Source organism: Capricornis sumatraensis, chromosome 17 (assembly GCF_032405125.1).
Source record: "Capricornis sumatraensis isolate serow.1 chromosome 17, serow.2, whole genome shotgun sequence".
Classification (NCBI taxonomy): Eukaryota; Metazoa; Chordata; class Mammalia; order Artiodactyla; family Bovidae; genus Capricornis; species Capricornis sumatraensis.
Window position 1 is genome coordinate 70,628,215 of NC_091085.1, and position 24,425 is coordinate 70,652,639.

The 24,425-nt window shown below is 52.2% G+C and overlaps 1 protein-coding gene across 1 annotated transcript; it reads left to right on the top strand.

Annotated features, from left to right (window-relative positions):
* The first annotated feature begins 433 nt into the window (after positions 1–433).
* FOXN4 (forkhead box N4) lies at positions 434–23,625 on the top strand. Its single transcript, XM_068990342.1, has 9 exons — positions 434–519; positions 13,330–13,475; positions 17,506–17,630; positions 17,724–17,837; positions 18,151–18,278; positions 18,899–18,995; positions 19,701–19,908; positions 21,894–22,286; positions 23,366–23,625. The coding sequence occupies exons 1-9, from the start codon at positions 434–436 to the stop codon at positions 23,623–23,625; spliced, it is 1,557 nt and encodes a 518-aa protein (XP_068846443.1).
* Positions 23,626–24,425: the final 800 nt, after the last annotated feature.

The following is a 24,425-nucleotide window of genomic DNA, read 5'->3' on the forward strand; positions in this document are numbered from 1 at the left end:
ATTTGGCTCCCCCAGAGAAACGTCCATGACTCATCAGGCTGTCCTTTTTTATTTTTTCCAAAGTGGTCATAACTGAGCCGTGGTTGACAATACTAGGCTTGGAAGGGAATCAGGATTTTCTGATTCCTATTTTGCAAGTCCATGTTTTCCCATGACTTGACATTTGGCTTCTAGAGACTTCCTTTGCCTTCCCCCATTAATTTGAAAGAGCCTGGAATTTCATTCCATTCTCTTCATTTGCTTCTAAAACCCTGTAGAATTGCTCTGGAAAACTGACTTGGTACTCCCAGGAATCCTCTAGTATTTTTTTTTTTCAAGTGTTCTGTTGGTTGAGCTCTATCCTTTTGAATTGTGGGAAAACTATGAGTTTTCCATCCTGTCCACATCGTTGCTGATCGCAGTTTTGTTTTCTGCTTGTCTTTTTCCCAAGGAGATGATAGAAAGTGACATCTCATCCATGATGTCAGGAATTATTCGAAACTCAGGGCAAAATCACCACCCCTCTCCACAGGAATACAGGTGAGGGCTACGACAATAACAAATGCCATCTTTTTGAATTGTTTCAAGTGTTTATGCACTGGCTATGGTTTCTGAAACTGCCCAGGAACTACGGTTACATTCAGTTCTGTGATTTTGCAGGCGAACTAGAAGATCTTGGTCTCAAAGGTGGTGTCTCTCTGAGGGTGTGTGACTCGTGGCCTGGGGGCAGTGGAGCCATGGAAAGCCTGCAGTCTCTAGTCCCCCCCTGGGTGAGAGACTGGGCATCAGGGTGGATGTTGAGATGACAATAGCAGTTATGGCTTCTCCTCCAGTGAGCTTAACAGGCCTCCAGGAAATGCCCCCCAGGAAAGGAGAAAGAGCTTGTTCAAGGTCATCAGTGAAGGGAGGGAGGAGGAGAAAAAAATGAATCTTCAGCCTCTCCCCCGTGAGCCACTGAAGGCCTGCCTGCCCTGGTTCCCAGTGCCCTGCCCCCAAGACAAGCACCATGTGTCCCTGGGTGGAGGGGGCACGGCCCAGATGAGGGAGTGGGGACAGGACAGAGGCTGGCCCGAGAAGAGCAGGCTGTCACCTCGGATCAGCCCTGTTTACCCAGGGGCTGTCTGGCCTCCTGGGGCTGCTGCAACTCACCAGCGGTGCCTCTGGGGAAGACCGCAGACCCCCATTAGAGGCTGACTGCTTCCAGAAGGCTGTGGATCTGGAGACTGCCTTCAGAGACCTGAATGAGGCCATGCATTCAAACAAGGGTTTGCTGAGAGGCTGCTGTGGGTGGGGCTGGAAGCCTAGATATGTGCCAGGTACATAGAAGTTTGTGGGCACCTACTGTATGCCCAGCTTGAGGAGCTGCTCTGATGAGCCCCCATCATACAGGTGGGGAAACCAAGGCTCAGAAAAGTGGAATGCTTTCCCCAAGATCCCACAACCAAAGACCTCTGGGCTTCCTGTGCTGAAAGGTTTTAAACCCTGGCAGGTGGACTGGGGGCGACACTAGAGTCAGGAGCTTGGCTCTGGGGTCAGAATCACAGCTTCTCTGGTTGTGTGGACCTCTCTGAGCCTCAGTTTTCCCCTCCATCAAGTGGGGACAGAAACGGTACCCACTGCATAGAGTCGTTAGATTGAAAGAAATTTCGTCTCTGTCACTTGCCTGCTATATGATCTTGGGGAAATCTTGGAGGGTTCAGCCTTTCCTTTTCATAGGGATTCAGGGATGTTTTCTTACGTTAAACAGCATAAACAGAAGGCAGAATAACAAAATAACAACAACAACAACAATAATAATAGCTGACAGTTTCTTAACACTTTAGTACCTGCCTGCCTGCCTGTGCCACAACCACCCTATGAAACGAGCACTGTTGCGCCCATTTGGCAGATGAGAAAACCAAGGCTCAGATTAAACGACTTAACAAGATGATGCAGCTAGTTACAGGGACAGTGGGGACTCAAACCCTCACCCAGAGGGTACCACGGCCACCACTCCCATGCCCCACTGGTGAAGAGCACGGGGGGCTGGAACAGAGCAAGTTGCTCCACCACCTCACGGCTGTGTGACCCTGGACAAGTCACTGCCCCTCTCTGTGCCTCAGTGTCTTCATCTGAGCCAATTCGCAGGTCCTTGGGAGGAGCCTGTAGCCACACCCAGGGAGAGTGCTTTCTTGTGGAGGGGAGCTTTTGTGATTATACAGCGACTCCCCGAAGCCCACTCCCATTTCTCCGACCACTCCCATTTTTCTCCTGGGATAATAGCCCAGGAGAAGTTTATGGGCTTCCCATTCCCCCTCCCGCCTCTCCAGGGAGTGGCTCTGAGCCTAGTTCCAGCCCCCTTGCAGCCCTCCACCCAGCTGCCTGCCCTTCCATCCCCAGGGGCGGAGTTTGGCCGTTAACTCTCAATGGCTGTGCACGGGGGGCGTCGCAGCTGCCTTGTCCCCCAGGGAGCTGTCCGGAGTCAGGCTGGGCCTAGACAGCAAATTGGCAACAGCATCCCAGCCCGCCTGGGGCCAAGGGATGCAGGCAGTTCGGACCGCCTGAGCAACGGCTAACAGCTCCTGCTCAGCGTGGGTTAGCTGGTCTCCCCCTGGGCTCAACACTCTTGGAAATCCACTCTCTTCAGGGTAGCAGGAGACCCTGAGAGGTATTAAGCACTTCCTGTGTGCTAACTCCTTATTCTAGAGATCAGGTCCAACAACTTCCTTTTACAGGTTGGAAAACAGGCCCAGAGAAGCCAGAGGAGGCAGGGTGCTGACTCTTGGAACTTCAGGTTCTCCCGGGACCATGCGGCCCAGCGGTTATCATCACAGAGCCTTATATGGGGTGTTGACTCCCCAGACCCTCCCCTAAGAAAGGAGGTGACTTTGGGCAAAAGTCTTGCCCTCTCTGAACAGTGGTTTTCTCATTGGCGAATCAGTTGCCAGGCACACGGGAGATATTTTATAAATATGCCTTAGGGGGAGAGATGAATGGATAAGCATCACATGAGAAATAGCACATCCAGAGAAACTCAGGGAAGTTGCATGCGCAAGTGATGACAAAATCCTGTCCTGTGGACCAGGGCAAGCAGACACTACCTGCCTTTCCTCTTAAGCCTCCCACTGCATGGAGTGTGGGGGATGGTTCACCCTCATTCCAGAATGGCTGCACTCATTGGCTGTAACCTCCTTGGGTGGGGGGGGCTCCATCTGGCCTGGGCAGTGACCATCCAAGTATCTTCACAACCTTCCACCCCTCCTGGGTGTTTGGGGTGGCCAGGATGGCTCCTCAGCCTACCCGAGGGCAAGGGATGAGAGGTAACCTTCCTGGGGTGCCGTCTTCCTTCCGGGTCTTGTGTTTCCACTCCCAGAAACACGCATCCAGCCCTTGCACGCGCACCAAGACCCAAGCCAAGTTCTAGAAAGGAAAGAGTCTCTTTTCCAAATTCCTAATCAAATCATTGCATGTTACGCTCTCTCTTGGCCCGGTGGGGACTTTCTGAGCTTGCTACAATGGCATTTGATTTTCTTCTTCCTGTAAACGGTTACAGAAGATCTTACAAAAGATGTGTTCGCTAAATAAACAGCTCCATGAAATGCTAACCCCTTTTGTGTAAAGGTTGGGTTGGAGACAAGACCAGTTAGTAATGATGTAACAATCTCTTACTAACCACATCTCCAGAAGGCAGGTAAAACCTCCTGGTTATAATCATAGTGGGCAGACGGACGGACGGACAGACAGATGTGCCTCTGCCCCACTCCCCACAGAGACAATATTTTCTGGGCAAACCCCTCCTAGTAACAATGAAAGGCCAGAGGAGAAAACAGTGAAATGTGGTTTGAGTAGCTGCCTTGTGCCCTTTCTTAGAAGTTATCTGATCTTATCTTCATAGTTATCCTCTGTGGTGGGAATTCTTATTCCATTTCACAGGTGGGAAAACTGAGGCACAGAGGCCTGAAGTGACTTGCCTAAGGTCACACAGGTACAAAGGGACTGAGACATGATTCAAACCTCAAACATCTGTTCCTTCCACTGCACAATTGCTGTATGAACTCTAAGAATCCCCAAGATAGGAAGTAAAGGGTTAAATGTGGGCTCTGGACTGAGAGAGAGCTGGTTGGATGGCATCACAGACGCAATGGACATGAGTTTGGGTAAACTCCCGGAGCTGGTGATGGACAGGGAGGCCTGGCGTGCTGCAGTCCATGCGGTCACAAAGAGTCAGACATGACTGAGAGACTGAACTGAACTAGACTGGACTGAGAAGGCAGGTGTAGATAATAGGGTTAAAATAAATCAGTGAGCTCAGGAATCTATGCCAGGGTAGATGCTAGCAGCAGTAGTCATTCCAGGGGATGGAAGGACTAGGAGATACTGGGCTGGGCTGGGAGTGCTTCCTCAGGGGAGGTGGTATCTAAGCTGAGCAGGAAATGGATAGAAATTGGGGAATGATAGATGTGTTGGAGCTGAACTGGGTTGAACTTGGGATAGATCCCTCTTCCTTTTGCTACTCCAGCAGGTATGGAATAAATGCCACAGGGTGCCAGGTCCTTTGCTGGGTGCTGACCACAAAAGAGGGCCTCTCTGTTCTTGCCCTCCTAGAGTGGGAAGACTGGAAACATGTATAAGTGAATAACTCATGGCAAAATGCTAAATATTCCTCAGACACGACACTGCAAGGACCACCAGGGATGGGGGTGATGAGGCAGGAGCTCTCAAAGGAGGGACCAGTTAGGCTGTGGTCAGAAGCACAAGAAAGCGCTGGCTGTGAATGAGTGCATGGAACAGCATTCCCAGGAGAGGGAACAGCATGTGCAAACAGAACATGGAATGTTTGGGGAACCTGAAAGATGAGCAGGTTTGCTAGAGCAAAGAGGAGAGGGGAGGAGATGGCCAAGGGTCAGATCACGGCAAGGAGCTTGAGTCTTACTACACTAATGGATTTTAAGGACAGTGAAAGGTTCTGATGTCCCTTGTAAAAGGCTCCTCTGAATGCTGGGTATGCCATCCACCCCTTCCGCAAACGTGTGCCTAGCCCTGGAGCCAAACACTGCGCTGGGCCCTGCAGTGATCAGCCTACCCTGAGCCCGGAAGCAAGCTGGGCCCTTCCATCACCTCTGTTCTGTGCATGAGAAACCTGAGGACCAAAGGCAGTGAGTCGCCTGCACAAGGACCCCCCTTCCATTAGGAGCGGGGCCAGGACTGGGGTCCAGGTCTCCTGGGGCTGATCCACCCCAGGCCCTGCTTTCCGGGCTCATCTTCCATCCCTCCAAAGGATCAAGGGTCATAGCTAATTGATGAAGGATGTTGTTCATTAGTGTTTCCAGCATGGCCCCCTGGCCAGTGCAGAACAGTGGCCAGGGAGTCCAAGGCTCTCTCTCTTTGCCCAGGGCTACCACACGGCCCCTGACCAGCGGCCCCAGCAGCACGGAGGCACCTTCCAGCCCGATCCTTCTAAAAATAACATGAATAGGGTTTGCCCTTCCTGCCTACAACTCGATATAGCTCAGCCATGCTGGCAGGGTATCCAAGTGAAGAGGCTCCAGGGTGGGTGGTGTAAATCCCAGCTCTTTTGCTGACATGCTGTGCGGTTGAGGGGTAACTCCGCCTCTCTCTGGGCCTCAATCATCCCATCTGCGGAATGGGTATTGTAAGCAGCCATTCCACGGGCTGGCAGGAGACGAGGGAGTTACAGACCTGAGTGGACTGGCAGGAAGGCGGGCATGCCAGGGGGTAGGCCTCTCCTCCTTTGCATCCCTAGGTCGATTAGAAAGTTCTTTGCTTGGACAGAGGGAATTCTGTCTGCCTGCCAGAACAGGGCCTGGCAAGTAGTTGTTCAGGAGGCATTTGTGGAGTGAATCAGATGCTTCCTGAGTCAGATCCTCTGCCGTGTTCCTCCCCAGGGAGCCTGCTTCATGCTGAGTCCATACCCTGCTGAGGACGTGTACGCTGATCTGAACTGCTAGCACGTCACGCATATTGATGTGTGCTCTGGGGTGTCCCACCTGAACTACATTTAGTCCTTACAAACCCCTATGAGATGGGTACAGGTGTTAGCACCCCCATTTTGCAGATGAGCAAACTGAGGCTCAGAGAAGCAGATGACTGCAGACAAATCTCACAGCTATTAAGGACTGGGTGGGGTTTAAAACCAAGCCTGGTGGACCCCAGAGCCTCCACTCACAACCATCTACACAGAAGAGCTACAAAAAGAGAAGCTCAGGAGCGCTGGGCCCAGGTTTTCTAGGTGCGGTGAGCGCAGAAGACAGCCTTGCAGAGGGCCCACCCCCTTCTGATAACCCCAGAGGCTTCAGAGCAAAAGGCATGATGGCACACGTGGAACACATGTAAAGTGATAGGCGCAGAGAACGCACTTGAAGAACGGCAGCCCTGCTATTGCACGGGGGCTTCCTCAGGGGCTCAGCGGTGAAGAATCCACTTGCAACGCAGGAGACATGGGTTCCATCCCTGGGTCGGGAAGATCTCCTGGAGCAGGAAATGGCAACCCACTCTGGTATTCTTGCCAGGAAAACCCCATGGACAGAGGAGCCTGGCGGTCGCAGTCCATGGGGTCTCAGAGTCAGACACAACGGAGCACTGAACATGCACGCACGCGCTATTGCACTGAAAATAGGCTGTTTTGACACTGATTTTCCCAGGGTACCACCTGGCTCCTAACCAGGGTCCGCCCCCTCTCAGATGCTCCAGGCCGTGACCCCCTCAGAATGGGTCGGCACCCTTCAGCATCCCACTCGCCGGCAGAGCTGGGCTGCCCACCTCTATAGTCCTCCAGGCCCTGCAGGCTGTGTGTCCCAGTGTGCCCCACGGAGATGCGAGAGGCTCAACTCCAACATTCCAGATGGGGAGACTGAGGCCCCCGGAGGGACAGGCGGGAGGTGCGGGGGCAGGTACCTGGGGCCATTGCCAGGAGGTGGCTGAGGCCAGCTCACTGGGCTTGGCCTCATCTTTCCTGTCTCTGAAAGGGAGTGATGGTGCTCCCTGGGGTGTGTATGTATTTTAATAAGATGAGTGGGGCTGAGCTTTGAGAAGGAAGATTCCCCTCTGAGTGGGTGGAGAGCTGTGGGGGAACCCTTTCATTCAAAAGGGGACTCTGCAGTGCTACCTAGGTCGTCTTCTTTTTGACCCCAAAGCTTTCCATTCACTAATGAGGATCCCCTGCTGGTGACAAATTTCCCCCACTGGGTCTGAGAAGGATGCATTGCCAGGGGTCCCCTTTGGAGCCCCCGAGCTAATAGTTTAACCTCTTTTTCTGCAGAAAACCAGATGCTTCATCTGATCTGATGCTTAGATGAACTCTCAATGTGTTCTCGACAGCCCGCTTAGGGTCGGTGCTATTATTATTATTCCCATTTTACACATAGGGGAACTGAGTCCCAGGGCAGGTGACGGTCATACAGTCAGGAAGTTGTTCAGGCCGGCCTGTCTTGGGGTTCACACTTGCTTCTAGCCTTGGGGTGCTACTCCACCTTAGAGTCCTAGGGCCAGTGGGACCCTGAGGGAACTATATGTGTTTTTATATATATTTTATATATATATATATTATATATATTTTATATATATTTATTTATATATATATTTAATATATTTTTATATATTTTATATATTTTTAATATATATTTTATATATATTACTGGCTTTATATATATATATAAAGCCAGTAATGCTTTATAGATGGGGGAACTGGACATGTGGGAATTACCTGAGCACAGGTGGGTGGGTTAACTGCTGTCATCCCCCAAAAGTAACAGTGAAAGTCACTCAGTCGTGTCCAGCTGGAATTCTCCAGGCTTTTCCCTTCTCTGGGGGATCTTCCCAACCCTGCGATTGAACCCAGGTCTCCCACATGGCAGGCAGATTCTTTACCAGTTGAGCCACAAGGGAAGCCCAAGAATACTGGAGTGGGTGGCCTGTTCCTTCTCCAGCAGATCTTCCCGAACCAGGGGTCTCCTGCATTGGAGGCGGATTCTTTACCAACTGAGCTATCAGGGAAGCCACATCCCCTGAAAGCCTGGCTCAATGGCAGCCCTGCGGTGGGGACACAAGAATGATGGGTGGGTGAGTGTGGGGGAGGGAGACGAGTCTGTAGATGGGGGCAGGGGGGCAGCGACCTGGATGCTGGGTCAGAGAAAGAAGGGACTGCAGGAAGCTGGTAGAGGTTTCGCAAGAGCCTCTCCTGGGCTCTTGGCCTCTGTCAGTTTCACCCCACTCCGCAGGGGAGGGAACCGAGGCTCAGGAGGTGCGGAAGCGCGCCTGATGTCAGCAGACAGGAACAGCGGGGCCAGGACTTCATCACAGGGCCCCTCAGACCCAGGGACAGAGAGCCACACCGAGAAGACAGAGACGCTGGCGAGGAGAGGGAGAGAGCTGGAGCAGAGGGACGGGGTGAGACAGGATGGGGGTGGGGGATTGGGGGGAGCAGATGGAAGGAGCTGCATCTTTGCAGTTTCATGCTCCTCGCGGCCTTCACTGGAGGTGACCCCAGGTGGGCAGGCATCAGTGACATGGTGACCCGGGGTTGGGGGAGTGCTCTCCTCCTCACCCGAAGACACAGAGGGACCCCAGGGCGATCGGGCTGGGCTTGCCTCTTCCTTTGCTTTGCAAATGTCCATCATTTTCCAGCAGATGAGAAACCCATTCAAGAGACTGGCACAGGCTCACACACACACTCACTTGTGGCGATAACCCCAAACCCTCGCAGATGGCAGGATGGTTCACAAGCCACTTCACCTCCACACTGACATGCCAGTCCTGGGCGCAGTATGAGACACTGCAGCTCTGTTTATCATTTGTGCCCATTTTACAGGTGGGGAAACTGAGGCTGGGGAATTCAGTGCCTTTCCGAGGGCCTGTGGCTCAGAAGCCATAGTGGTTCCTGAACCATAAAGTCTTTCTCTTGTCACAACTGCCATGGATCCTGTGGTTGAGGCCATTTAACATGACATTCTCTAGGACAGAGCAGGAAGTAGGCCCTTGGGGACACCTCGAATGAGGAAACTCAAGGCACAGGTGAGGGGGAGGTTTTGGGGGTCTTCACACAGCACCATGGAGAGGGGCTGTGTGCCTCTGTAGGGGGCAGAGGAGGGTGGAGAGAAGGAAACAGAGATGCTCAGGGCCCCGGGCCAGGCAGTGGGGATGGGACACTCCCATTTAGGCCCCAGACCATCACCTCCGGGTTCCTGTGACCCACGGTGAAGAGATGCCTGGAGCCAAGTGAGCCAGGGCCAGCAGGACGTGAGCCAGGCTTCAGGGCCGGCAGGCTCCAGCACAGCTCCAGGCAGCTCCAGCCATCACAGGAGAGTGGCAGGGCCACATGCCAGGCACAGGGAGGCTGGCATTCTGGCCTGGCTGGGAGGGAAGACCAGACAACCTCTGGGATGCTGGAGATAGCAAGGGAAGCAGGGTCTGGCTGTCCACCGCCAGAATGAGCAGTAAGCGCCCGAGGAGCGAGGGCGGGGGTCAGACCTACACTGGAAGTTGAACACACACTGTCTCACTTGATGCCCTCAACAGCCCAGGGAGAAAGCGGTCTGTTCCTCTCCCATTTTCCAGATGAGAAAATGAAGACTCAGGGACCTCAAGTGACTTGTTCAAGGTCACACAGACAGGGAATCATAAGGACTCGAACCCAGATCTGTCCAATCAAAGCCTGAGCTGTGTGAAGCCCCTGCCACACCCTCTCAGGGCTGTCCCCCACCCCCGACCCCCTAGAGCTCAGGGAGGCACTGTTACACAGCTTCCAGGGCCCCACAGCCCCAGTGTGAGACTCCAGGGACTGGGCTGAGCCTTAGATTCTGCAGTGGAACCAGCTCCTGGGTGACGCTGGTCCACACGGCCCCCGCTGAGAGCCCCCGACTCAGGGTCAGGGCATCTCCCCCAGAGGACAGGGCTTCTCTGCCTGTGGTGCCACAGGTACAGACCACAGTGCAGCAGACAGACCCGGGGTTGAGTCTTGGCCATGATTTTGCTTTCATCGGTCTGGTCTCAGTTTTCCCATCTGTAAAGTGGGGCTGCCTGCCCCCTGTCCCGAGGCCGTTGCAAGGGCTCAAGGAGGCAGAGGACAGCTAAACTGCTGGACGGGACAGTCACTGTCCTGTCATCCAGGTTCTCTGGATCGGTGGCCTGGGGTCAACCTGTTTGGCCAAGCAGGCATTGAAGTAGCTCCACTGTGTGCTGAGACCTGGGGTGATGGGGGGGACTGGGGGCCAGCCCTCCGTGAGCCGAGAGGCAGGATCTGGGCAAAGAGATGGCCGGGCAGGACACACCCACCCAGGGTGCAGACGAGGTCTCTGAGCTTGGGGTCTAGGTTGCAAAGACTTCCTGGAGGAGAAGGTGCTCCCTGGCTGGAAGGGCCCGCACAGTGAGCCCGGAGTCCCTGCCCTAGTCCTTTCCTGGACGATGACATTGGGAGCAAACTGCCTCCTTTCTCTCTGTCTCAGTCTCCATGTGGGTAAAGTGAGGGGCAGGAATTTGGCATGAAGAAGCCAGAACACAGGATTTGAAGTGAGCCTCCAGGGGTGGGCATAGTTGGGTTGGGGAGAGAGAGCTGAAAGGGCTTTCCTGTCCCAGAGGTGGGACTGTGCTCCCGTGTAGGAGCAGGGTGGTGCCAGGGGCAGGATGGACGCCAGGCCGCTGCAGGGCTGGGGTGGGGAGGGTGGGGGTGTGTGTGCTGCTCTGGGGGCCAGGGAAGCCTGACGGGGCTCTCAAGCAGCAAGAAAGATTGATCAGATGAGCACCATTAACTCAGCCTCTACCACCTGTACAGCTGTGATTCTCACTCTGGGGGAAAGAAACTCAGAGCATCTGCGAGCTCGGGGCCTTAGCTTCTCCATCTGTAAAATGGGCCTGTCAAAGGACACAAGCAGCACTCAGTAAATGGAAGCCGCTAGTGGTAGCAGCAGCAGGGGCAGGTCTATGTGACCCCAGAGCCCAAAGCTTTGATGGACTTTCAGACTCCTGTGGTGGTTTAGTCCCTAAATCGTGTCTGACTCTTGCGACCCCATGGACTGTAGCCCAACAGGCTCCTCTGTCCATGGGATTCTCCAGGCAAGAATACTGGAGTGTAACTGGAGTATTACTGGAGAATAATCCAGTATTTCCTTCTCCAAGGGGATCCTCCCGACCCAGGAATCGAACCTGGGTCTCCTGCCTTGCAGGTAGATTCTTTACCTATTACACTACGAGGGAAGTCCAGAGGACCTGGCTAATATTATCATTAATATTAATATTAAAGACAGCAAAGTCAGACATGGTTCCAAGTCTTTTCATGCAACAGTACATTTAATCCTGACCATCCTGTGTGATAGGAAATATTGCTGTTGCTAAGTCGTCTCTGGCTCTTTGTGACCCCTTGGACTGTAGCCCCCCAGGCTCCTCTGTCCATGGGATTCTTCAGGCAAGAATACTGGAGTGGGTGGCCATTTCCTTCTCCAGAGGATCTTCCCAACCCAGGGAGCAAACCCTCATCTCCTCTGCTGGCAGGTGGATTCTTTACCACTGAGCCGCCAGGGAAGTCCGATAGGAACTATTATCTAGCCCAACTTTGTAGATCAAAAAAACTGGGGCTCAGAGAGGTTCATTAAGTCAGTGGCCCAAGGTAAGTGTGTAAGACCAGGATTAGAACCCAGAGTCCAAGCTCTCAAATAACATATCACCTAACAGATTCAACTGCCTCCAGACATCCTGCCCCATGGTGATGCCCAGGACCCTGGTGTCTTTACAAACCCCATGCCACCATTCAGGGGTCTCTGGTGGGGCCCCCACCTTGAGAAACCTGCACCAGGGCTTCACCTCCAATCCTCCTTGGAGCAGGAGGAGGCAAGGACGATGCCAGGCAGAGCCCAAGGGCACTGGGGAGCCATAGCCGGTTACTGAGCAGGGGTGGGGCTCCCGCCACCAGATACCGGAAGGTCGGCCAGCCCCGGGGCGAGGAGGGAACTTGGGTGGGCGTCACATCAAGCCCTCAGCCTCATCCCGTGGTCTCCATGGGCCCGAGGGGACAGATGGCATCACCCAGGCCTGGCCCGTGGCTGTCACTCATCCAGATGAGTTATGAGCAGGTCGAATGGGCGGCAGCCGGGGGGGTAGGGGGGGGCTGTAAAAACAATTGCAGGGAGACCCCAGGACAATGGGAGCCACGTGCCATGGGGGCAACAGTCGTTTGTCACACAATGGACCTCCAGGGGACACCAGCCGGGCCAACTGCTGCCACCGACACGGGCTGGCCGAGTTTTCAAATCGTTTCCAGGCTGTGTTTTCCTACGAGGCAGCCAATCGCCAGGGCGGCCGGGCGGTCACCTGATGCTAGCTTGGTGGGCTGAGGGCCCAGGCCCTGTGACAACCGAGCAACGGTGCCATGGCAACGCTAACTGTGGCCCTAAAACACAAGGGAGCGAGAGGGATGGAGAGAGAGCCGCTTGAGGGGCCATGCAGACGGCGGAGGGGGCGGAGGCTGATGCCCCAGCTGGGCCCACGGTCCTGTGCATGAGGAAACCCCAGGCTCCACACCCCCCAACTCTCTCTCTGAGGTCCCAGGACACCTACTTTTGAAACTTGGAGCTTAAAATTGGGACGGTGGACCTCGTGTCAACAGACCAGAAAGTGCCTGGCCTGAGGGGTGGCAGGCGTGGTGGGGCTGGCATGGGCTCCTGGCCAGTTTGCAAACACAGTACATTATAACACAGACAGGATGGTGCTGTGAGGCCCAGGGCCCTGGAGGTGTGGGGTGAGCACTTGAAGGACACTGGGGAGCCATGGTTATCCCAAAATTGGGGGTACTGGGCCTGGTATCCTTGATGGGCACTCTTTCTTTGCATAGAAAGAAATGTTTTTGCTCTGGTGTTGGGTGAGTTGTGGGGGGCATGTATCCTAACTGGAAGCTCCAGGGGCTGCCTGGGGTCATGGTGAGGAATTCAGGCTGGGGTTCCAGCCCTAGCACTTCCTGTTCCAGGTTGGCCTTGGGTGAGTGACTTGGGGCAATGAGCCTCAGTTTGCCCATCTGTGAAATGGGAATAATAACACCTGCCTCATCAGGTGACTGGGGGTGTCCTCTGTGTTGCTACCTGGGAAGGACTTGATATGGTGCCTGGCACATAATAAGTGCTCAACAAACACTAGTGTTTATCATTTGGGGATAGGGATTGAGTAAGATGTGTCTAGCAAATAAATGAAGGAAAGGTTTGAGGATGTGCAATCTGGCTGCTAAAGAGGGGTCCCTAGGGATGGGCAGATTGGAGGATGAGGTGGCCTGGGGGAGGTGAGAAGCTTTTGGGGTGATTCCAGAGGTGGAGGAGCCCCCAGGAGCTGGCCTGAGCTCCCCGCCCCTGCCCGAGTTCCTGCCCCTCCCTGCAGGCTCCTGGCCACCACCTGCGATGATGACCTTCCCGGGGACCTGCAGTCACTGTCGTGGCTCACGGCCGTGGATGTGCCGAGGCTGCAGCAGATGGCGAGTGGCCGTGTGAACCTGGGTGGCCCCAGTGTACCACACGTGCACCCAGGTAGGCACAGGGGTGGGGTGAGGCGGGGTGGCGGGAGGGTGGGGTGGGACTGGGAGATGGGGAAAGGCAATGCCCAGTGCTTCCGTGAACCAGGGGGTGGCCGTGGCCAGGTCAGTCTCTCTTTCTCCAGGCCTCAGTTTCTGCCTCTATAAAATGGGACTAATTCTACCTTCCCCAGAGGGATGTGCTTTGCTCTTTTGCTCATCATGGTGTGCCAGGCCCTGTGTGAGCTCAGGTTTCAGCAAAGAATAAAGACAGCCCCTCCCCTCCCCCACCGGGACATCGAGAGCACTCAGCAGATGGCCACCTCTGGGAGCTAATGCAGCCCATGGCTTGTTTTTGTATGGCCTTTGTGTTAAGAAAACTTTTACATTTTTCAAAGGTTATAAACCACAGACAAGACGGATCACGTGGCTGGCAAAAGCCTAAAATATTTGCTGTCTGACCCTTTACAGAAGTTCGGTTCCTTTACTCCTTTAGAAGTACTTTGGGTTGGAGGCGGTGGGGGAGAGAGAAATTTGGAGTTTGGGACTAACAGATACACACTACTACATGTAAAACAGATAAACAGCAAGGATCTAGTGTGTAACCCAGGGAACTATACTCAGCCCTAAAGCAGGGCGATGCCCAAGAATGTTCAAACTACCGCGTGATGGTACGCATTTTACATGCCTGCAAGGTAATGCTCAAAATCCTTCAAGCTGGGCCTCAACAGTACACAAACCAAGAACTTCCAGATGTACAAGCTGGATTTAGAAAAGGCAAAGGAACCAAAGATCAAATTACCAGCATCTGTTGCATCATAAAAAAAGCAAGGGAATTCCAGAAAAATATTTGCTGCTTCATTGACTACAGTAAAGCCTTTGACTGTGTGGATCACAACAAACTGGAAAATTCTTAAAGAGTTGGGAATATCAGACCACCTTACCTGTCTCCTGAGAAACCTGTATTCAGGTCAAGAAGCAACCGTTAGAACTGGACATGGAACAATGGACTCATTCAAAATTGGGAAAGGAGTACATACATCAGGGCTGTATATTGTAATCCTACTTATTTAACTTATATGAAGAGTGCATCATGTGAAATGCTGGGCTGGATGAAGCACACGCTGGAATCAAGATTGCCAGGAGAAATATCAATAACCTCAGATGTGCAGATGACACCACCCTTATGGCAGAAAGCAAAGAGGAAGTAAAGAGCCTCTTGATGAAGGTGAAAGAGGAGGGTGAAAAAGCTGACTTAAAACTCAACATTCAGAAAACTGAGATCATGGCATCTGGTCCCATCGCTTCATGGCAAATAGATGGAGAAACAATGAAAACAGTGAGAGATTTTATTTTCTTGGGCTCCAAAATCACTGCAGATGGTAACTGTAGCCATGAAATTAAAAGACACTTGGTCCTTGGAAGAAAAGCTATGACGAACCTAGACAGTATATTAAAAAGTAGAGACATCACTTTGCCAACAAAAGTCTGTATAGTCAAAGCTATGGTTTTTCCAGTAGTCATGTACAGATGTGAGAGTTGGACCATAAAGAAAGCTGATCACCAAAGAATTGATGCTTTTGAAGTGTGGTGCTAGAGAAGACTTTTGAGAGTCCCTTGGACTGCAAGGAGATCCAACCAGTCCATCCTAAAGGAAATCAGTCCTGAATATTCATTGGAAGGACTGATGCTGAAGCTGAAGCTCCAATACTTTGGCCACCTGATTTGAAGAACTGATTCATTAGAAAAGACCCTGATGCTGGGAAAGATTGAAGGCGGGAGGAGAAGGGGATGACAGAGGATGAGATGGTTGGGTGACATCACCGACTCAGTGGACATGAGCTTGAACAAACTCTGGGAGGTAGTGAAGGAGAGGGAAGCCTGGCGTGCTGCAGTCCATGGGGTCGCAAAGAGTCGGACATGACTGAGCAACTAAACAACTGTAAGGGAAAAGAATCTGGAAAAGATTTTAAGATTTTATATATATAAATTTATATATATATATATATATGTGTATATATATATTTATATATGTATATATACATGCTCCTCTGTCCATGGGATTTTCCAAGCAATAGTACTGGAGTGGATTGCCATTTCCTTCTCCAGGCGATCTTCTCGACCCAGGGATCAAACCCGGGTCTCCCACACTGTAGACAGATCTTAACTGTCTGAGCCACCAGGGAAGTCCATATATATATATATATATATATAAACTAAATCACTTTGCTGTATACCTGAAACTAACCTGAAACTAACCCAACATTGTAAATTAACTATAGTTCAACTTTTTTTTTTTTCATGTGAACCATTTTTCAGTCTTTATTGAATTCGTTCCAATATTGCTTCCATTTTATGCTTTGACTTTTTGGTGTTTGGCAGCCAAAAAGCAAAACATAAAGTGGAAGTAATATTGTGGGATCTTACCACATGGGATCTTAGCTGCCTGACCAGGGATCAAACTCACACCCCATGCATTGGAAGGCAAAGTCTTAACCACTGGATTATTAGGAAAGTCCCAGAAGTTATTATCAGTCTTAAGCCAGAAAAAAACCTTAGAAGAATGTGATTTAATATTAATGTTATTCAAGGTGATGCTGAGTTTACTTCTCCATGGAACCACAAAAAAATTTTTTAAGTACTTTGACTTCTTTAAAGAAAGTATCACAGGTTATTCCCTGGTGGTCCAGTGGCTATAAGACTCTGAGCTCCCAATGCAGGGGGCCTGGGTTCGATCCCTGGTCAGGGAACAAGATCCCATATGCAAGCTGCAACTAAAGATCCTGTGTGCCACAGTGAAGAAGATCCTGTGTGCTGCAACTGAGGCCCAGCATAGCCAAATAAATAAATAAATAAATATTTGTTTAAAAAGTACTGAGGACAAGGCCCAGCACACAGTTGGTACTCAACAAACGGCAGCCTGTTTGCAGTCATAGCAAGTGGATTAAATGTTTAGGGACACAGAAAGTGTGTCATAAGAAGAAAAAAAATCAACAAAAACAATCACTGCAGTACATTAAAAGGACCCATAGTTAAAAACTTATCACTTAGGAGTATTTCTTTCGTGGACAAAGTGTTCTTGGCCGAAAGGTCAGTAGCAGGAGTCAGCGCAGTTTTTCTGTAACGGGCCAGTAAATATTTTAGACCCTGTGAGCCAGATGGTTTCTGTTGGAACATTTCAACTTTGTCACTGCTGTGCAAGACCAGCCATACATAATATGTAAATGAATGGCTGTAGCTGTGTGCCAATAACACTTTATTTACAAAAACAAGTTGTGGGCCAATTTGGTCTGGTGGCCAATAGTTTCTCGATCCCTGATCTAGAACCCTGAGGGGACAGCTATGTGACCTTGGGCAGATGGCTTTCCCTCTGAACTTCTTTCCTGACCTACAATGAAAAGATAATAGAACTGCCTTCATGGGGTGTTAGAGGACTCAATGCAGAAAGCACCTTGCACACAGTAGGCATTCAGTGGATGGGAACTGTGAAGGAAGGAAGCCCCTTTCTTCACTGCATCATGGCACATCTCCTGCATGCCTGTCACTATGCGAGGCGCTGGCAGCACTGAGTTATATAAAATGTGGTCCCAGCTCTCAGGGAACTAATGGTCTGGTCAGGGATGGCAGGACAAAGTAGACAGACCAAAGCACAAAGGATGAGCCTAGGTGGCAGCCAGAGCTCAAAGGAGAGCTGAAGGCCCCAGGGCAGGATCATTGAACATCAGCTTTGCTTGGTCGGCAGTGTCTAACCTCAAGTCAGGCTGGGGCAGTGAGACTCTGTGATAGATTAGCAGTGCCTGTCACAGGCCCAGCACAGGAAAAGGGGGTACATCTGCTATTCCTGGGCTGATCCTTGGCAGAAGAGAAGGTGGGAACCCACTCTTTACCACTATCATCCAGAGACATGGTTTGCCAAGCACCTGTTATGTGCTGAGCCCCAAGGGTAGGGGACGGCTTCATTCTCTGGAGGCGCCCAGGGGTGGGGCTGTCCCTGTCCACAGCCACCGTTCCCCCAGCCCAGGCGTCTCTGCGCTTCCCTTTTCCAGGTGCCTTGGCCAGGGCAGCTGACTTGCACATGGCAGCCACCCCAGGACACCTGCTCCAAGGCCCACCTGGCATGGCCTCCCAAGGTGTGCTGGGTCCGAGTCCCCTGACCAATCACGGAGCCAGTGTAAGTGCCACCACGTGGGTTGGGGAGCGAGGGAGGTGTCCTACAGGGCTGGGGTCGCCCTCGACCCTCCGTCTCCTTCTCTCCCGGCCCCAGCAAATGAACCAGTTCGCTGTGGGGGGCCAGCCCTCGTCCAGCCTGCAGAACCCACCACAGCTGTACTCTGCCACCTCGCAACCTCAGTTCCCGCTACCCCCAGGTGTCCAGCAGGTACTGGAGGCTGGTGGAGGGGCCTGGACTCAGAAGCAGACACTCCTGACTTGGGCTGGCTAGGGACTGCTCTGAGCCTCAGTTTCCCCACCTGGAACATGGGAAGAACATTCTTCACCATGTCATGGGGTTGTTCATTTGATTTCCACCCAAAACCGTGTGCTGGGTGGAGACAAGATGGTCTGGTCTGCCAGGGCTATAAACCCTGCGTCTTCAAGATGGGGGAGTGGCGGGGTGATCATGAGTGACTGATGCTCTCTCTCACCATCTCTCTCCCTGCCACCCTTCTTCACCCCCCACCCCCGATGGGAAGTGTGCTCCTGTGGGCCTGTATGGCTCCCCATTTGGGGCACGGCCTCCCTACCCCCAGCCCCGCATGGCTGTGCATTCATCCCAGGAACTGCACCCCAAACACTATCCCAAGCCCATCTATTCCTACAGGTGAGGTTCTGGGGGGCTGGGACAGTGGGGGACTCAGGGAAGAGAAGGGTGAGGGCTGTCTCGAGGGCACCTCAGAGAGCTGGGTGTGGTGGCTAGGCTTCCCAGGGGAAGGTTTTGGGAAGTGGGACCCCTTCTCAGGATGGATCATCACGTGGTCAGTCAGTTTCCAGGGCTGAGAATCCACCCCAGACCCTGAGCCCAGTGCTCCACTCTGTCATTCACAAGCTGGCTGTGTGACCTGGGGGAAGAGGCTTGGCCTCTCTGAGCTTCAGTTCCCTCTGATGCAGAAAGGCATCAAATAATAGTATTAGGTACTTCACAAGATTTGGGGAAGGCAGTTAAACAGCTCAGTTAATGTCTAAAGGCCCATTAATGATGAGAAAGGGGTAAAAGGAGGAAAAGACAAGGTTTCTAAAATCGTTACCAATAGCTGAGCTCAAGGTCAAGGGCAGAGGGTGGCAAAGACATAGAGCCGTGAAAAGGTATTTAGAGCTAACATTGTGAGCGTCTAGGGGCTGGTACCAGCGGGGTTACGCAGGGCCAACTTCCTGGCAGAGGGGACCTTGGGCTGTCAGCTTGAGATGGCTTCACATCTGGCCTGCCCCACGTTTTGCCTCCAGCTGTCTGATCGCTATGGCCCTGAAGAATAGCAAGACAGGAAGCCTGCCCGTGAGCGAGATCTATAGCTTCATGAAGGAGCACTTCCCCTACTTCAAGGTGAGGGGCCTCAGAGGGGGGTGGCTAGAGTGGCTCTGGGCTCTCCCTGGCACTGCTAGAACCTGGGCCAAACTAAGCCACACTTTTAGTCCCCTAGTCATGTCCAAAGACACCTGCAATGTGCACTCACACAGACATGGGCCAAGAAATCCAGAAAGAGAAGGGGGCATTTGAGCCGGGCCCTTGACGGATGAATAGGAGTTCACCAGGCATCTCAGGGGGCAAAGGCTAGAGGATCAATCTAGCTATTCAGCACAGACTCGGTAAAACATAATGATGCAAACACAGAGAAACTGTGGGTAAAATGAAGAGGGTGTGAGGTGCATTGCAATGTCTGGTTACCTTACAGTAAAGTATGAGCACTAAAAATGATAGGCATTTAATCCACTTGACAAATTATCCACATATTAGCATCATTTCACTTGCTTGTCTCCTGAGTAGGAGAAAAAGAGCAGATCTGGAAGCCTTGGGCCTTGTCCTTGTGTCTTAACCATTGCCCAGAGCTGAAGTACAGGTGCCCCTTTAATCAGAGCATGGACCCTCCTGTTTGCCACAGTTCTCACTGCTCCCTCTCGTCTTCCCAGCTCAAGGTTAAGCACTGGACGCTGTCCCTCCTACTCCCCTAGGCCCGAGTCTGAGATTGCCCCTAGGATTAGAGAGGGGTCCCTGAAGAGAGGTCTCCCATGGGCCCGTTTCTCCCCTCAGACAGCTCCTGACGGCTGGAAGAACTCTGTGAGGCACAACCTGTCCCTGAACAAGTGCTTTGAGAAGGTGGAGAACAAGATGAGCGGCTCCTCGCGCAAGGGATGCCTGTGGGCCCTGAACCTGGCCCGCATCGACAAGATGGAGGAGGAGATGCAGAAGTGGAAAAGGAAGGACCTGGCTGCCATCCGCCGGAGCATGGCCAACCCCGGTGAGGCCCCGGTGCCCCCCAACACACCTACGCGCGCGCGCACTCACACCCGAGCTTGCACCCTGCCCATCCTGCAGTGAGTATAGACGCTCACTAACAACCCCAGTGTCTCCCACGGACGTGCCACGCAAAACCACCATGGGAGAGCAAGGCTTCCTTACCTTTCTTACCATACTGGAACAGACTCTCAAAAGGAATGAAACAGTAACACCCAGTGTGGGCTACGATGTGGAGAAATCAGCACTGTCATGTACAATCGGTGGGAATGTAAAGTGTGAAACTTTCCCAGGGCAAAGTAATATCAAGAAACTTTGCCAATTTGGTCCCCAGTTTGGTTCCTTTATTCTACTTCTGGCAGTTTGTGCTGGAGAAATCAAAGATTTTAGTAAAAAGTTTATGAACAAAGTTATCCATCATGAAGTGATTTCTGATGGTAAAAAACTGAAAGCAATCTAGCCATCCTCCAGTAGGAGATTAAATAGGATATAGTATTATACCATGCAAGTATTAGTATTCCAAAAATATTTCTGTCTCAAAAAGAAATGTTCCCAATATGATAAATGAATAAGCAGGTTATGAATCAATATACATAATGTGCTGCTACTGCTGCTAAGTCGCTTCAGTCGTGTCCGACTCTGTGCGACCCCAGAGACGGCAGCCCATGAGGCTCCCCCGTCCCTGGGATTCTCCAGGCAAGAACACTGGAGTGGGTTGCCATTTCCTTCTCCAATGCATGAAAGTGAAAAGTGAAAGTGAAGTCGTGTCCGATTCTTAGCGACCCCATGGACTGCGGCCCACCAGCCTCCTCTGTCCATGGGATTTTCCAGGCAAGAGCGCTGGAGTGGGGTGCCATTGCCTTCTCCGATACATAGTCACACTCTAAAATGCATATATAGCCACACCCATTTGTGTGTCAGTTAATGTATATCTATATAGATACATATGTATACACAGACTAGAAGAAATATATAAAAATCTTTACTGTGGAGAGACCACTGATAATTTTTATATTCTTCACATGTTTCTCTATTTTCCAAACTGTCTACCCTGTTCATGAGTTACTTTAGATTAAAAAAAAAAAATCACACCTTTTTTTTTTTTTTTTTTAAATTAAGAGATGTGAAGCTGGGGATATACGAGTGACATGTGAATAGAAAGAGTGACCTGGGAGGCTAATGCCACCCAGCCTTTGGAATATTCGGGTTGGCCCTGTGGATAGCATCACACTTGAAGTTTGGGTGTGAAGGGGGATGGGAGTCTAGCTCAGAGATGAACAATTCAATAAGTTGATCAGGACATAGCAGGACCCAGTAGGCCCTTGGCTGTGAGCTCTGGGGTCTGGTTTGATATCCAGGGCTCGTCCTGACACCTATTTCGTGTGACATCTTGGGCAGGCCATTTCACCTTCTAGATTCTAAGTGTCCTCATTTCTAAAATGTGTGCAACCCTAGTGGTCTGGTCTCAGAACTGCTGCAGTCAATGAGACACAAGCCAACAACTAAAAATAATTTTGAGTAACTTCCATCTTATATCTGTTGAAGAGCATCGAGGGAGGAGGATCCAATTTTCAGTCCACAGCAATGCTTCATGTCTCTGGCTAGGGCCCCCTGTATGTTTATAACTTTTGTCCCGGTCTCGTGGGATTTGTAATCTCTGCCTTATTTCCCTCTTGTAGGCCTGTTATGAGGTTTTAGTGAAGTCCTAGAGTTACAGGATTATTCTATAAAGCACTGTCCCCATGAGGGGAGCCAGTGTTATCTGAGACCTGTCTCATTGTTCCAAGTCCCTATGTCGTTTGTGATTTCATCCCATTTCCATGACCCTGTGTAGAGTGCATGAGGCCATCTCGAAAGACTGACATCCTGAGAGTCCAAGAGGCTTGCTAAAATCACACAGCTGATAACACTTTTGAATCCAGGCCTGGGCTGGGGACCTAGGAGCTGTAGGGTGGCTTCTGATGAATGACCTCTCCCACTTGCCTGCAGAGGAGCTGGACAAGCTGATCTCGGACCGGCCGGAAAGCTGCCGACGCCCTGGCAAGCCAGGGGAGCCTGAAGCCCCGGTGCTGACCCATGCCACCACGGCGGCCGTGGCCCACAGCTGCCTGGCCATCTCCCAGCTCCCACCCCGGCCGCTGATGACCCTGTCCCTGCCGTCGGTCCCCCTGCACCACCAGGCACAGCCCCAGGCACATCTGGTGCCGGACTCTCCTGCCCCAGCCCAGACCCCACCTCTGCACGCCCTGCCAGACCTGAGCCCCAGCCCCCTCCCCCACCCCACCATGGGAAGGGCGCCTGTGGATTTCATCAACATCAGCGCCGACATGAACACCGAGGTGGATGCCCTGGACCCCAGCATCATGGACTTTGCTCTGCAGGGTGAGGTCGGAGGAAGAGGGTGAGGGGAACAGAAGGGAAGGGAGGGACTGGGGAGGGGGCAGCCAGAAAGACTGGGGGAAAGGAGAGCCGTCGGCATTTACCCCACAGCTCATTCCTTCAACAAACACCTCCCAAGCGCCTAATCCTAGTGAATCACAGCAGGCATTTAGTTAGTGCCTACTGTATACCAGGCCTTGTACCAAGCACTTCAGAGGCATCATCCCATCTCAGCCTGCGACAGTCTTGGAGGCCACTGCTATTTCACACTCCCATTCCACCACTAAGAAAACTTAGACCAAGAGAAATAAAGTCCCGTTTCTTCATTCAGACCTCATTCGGCCTGAGGCCGCCTGGCTATATGTGGCAGAACTGGCATTTCAACCCAGCCTTCTCTGACCCCACGCTGTCAATCAGAAACTGCGTACAGTTGCATGTGCCAGCCTCATGCCAGGTCATGCTCTGACCCACATGGTCACCCTCAGTACACAGGGAATGAACGAATGAATGAACAAGGCAAGTTCAGATTCAACGAAGCCTCATAAACCAGCCAGGCACTGGTTACTATGAGCCCGCCAAGGGCCAAGAAATCCCCTGCCCTTCCAGGAGTTGCATGTCTAGTGAGGGAACGGGACAGGTTAGCAGGTTAGTTAGTTAGCAGGTGAGTTAGTTAGCAAATGACTAACTAGGTCAGATATAGCTGTGAAATGGGTATGTTTGAACTGCCCTGCTTCTCCCCAAGATTACTGTGCAGTTAAAAGGAAATCATGCTTTCGTCCCCTGACTTTGACCACTTAACGCATGCCGAGTGCTTCCCACTCACCCCCTAGTTTAAGCCTTGCAGTCCCAGGAGGTGGGTTCTCTGATCATCTCACTTCCTCCAGAGGAGCCCAAGGCTCCAAGATGGTGGTGATTTTCCCGAGTATGCCTGGGATGGGAGGGGAGGACCAGGGCTGAACGCTGGTTCCACCCTACTGTCCTGTGATGCCGAGAGTTTAAGCCCCACATGCGGTCTTTGCTGCGTCTCTAGGATGGAATTCAAACTCCTGTCCTTTTGACATAAACGCTCTTGTCTTTGGAAGGGAACCTCTGGGAGGAGATCAAGGATGAAGGCTTCAGCCTGGACACGCTGGGGGCCTTCGGAGACTCCCCGCTGGGCTGTGAGCTGGGGGCCTCGGGCCTGACTCCCGTCTCTGGTGGCAGTGACCAGTCCTTCCCAGACCTTCAGGTGACCGGTCTCTACGCTGCCTACTCGACCCCAGACAGTGTGGCCACGTCAGCCACCACCTCCTCCTCTCAGTACCTGGGCGCCCCGGGGAACAAGCCGATAGCCCTGCTTTGAGCTGACCGCCTCGCCTGCCCCAGAACGTGGCCCTGGAAGGATGCTCATGGAGCCGGGTGTTGCCGGAAGAAAGGCCCCCTACCCTCCCACAGGCCTCTGAACTGTGGCTGCTGGCTGACTTTGCCTGACCTCCAGAAGTTTCTGGGCCCTCCTCAAGTCAGCAGGACAGAGGAGAGTGGACAAGGCCCCCGTGATGCTCCTCCGAGGCTCGAGATGCGAGGCCTGGCCGAGCTGAGAACAAGGTCTCTCCAGTCTGCCTCCCAGCTGATTTGTGAATGACCTGCAGCCTGCTTTGGGACGGGTATGCCACGGAAACACTCCGATGGGAAGGCTTTTAATTTATTCTTCTGGGATGAAACACCTGCCTCAGTCTCCAGCGGACAGGCCCCGAGGCCGGGGTGGGCTGGCAGACTGTCCAGCCTTCATGGACCGGAGCAGGCTGAACTCTGAACCGGGCACTTGCCCCGCTGGCCGGCAGGCCCCCTTCCTCGCAGTCTGTTAGGGTTTCACAGGCAGATTCCCGAGCCACACCGGGCACTGTGACCCTATGTACCTTTATTTATATTTATTAGAGCCCATCCACGCCACCTCTTCAAACCCCGCCCGTGGCCCCTGGAATGAGATTCCGTGGTCCCTCCCTGCACCCCTAAATGATCTGTACATCACATCTCCAACTGACTCTTAAGCCCTCTGCAGTCTTAGGCTGCTTTTTTAGAACAAGCAAGCACTTTCGATACAGTGAAACATCCTATTTTTTCAAAATTAGAGACTGGATATTTTCCTAATGCTTAGTCATGATT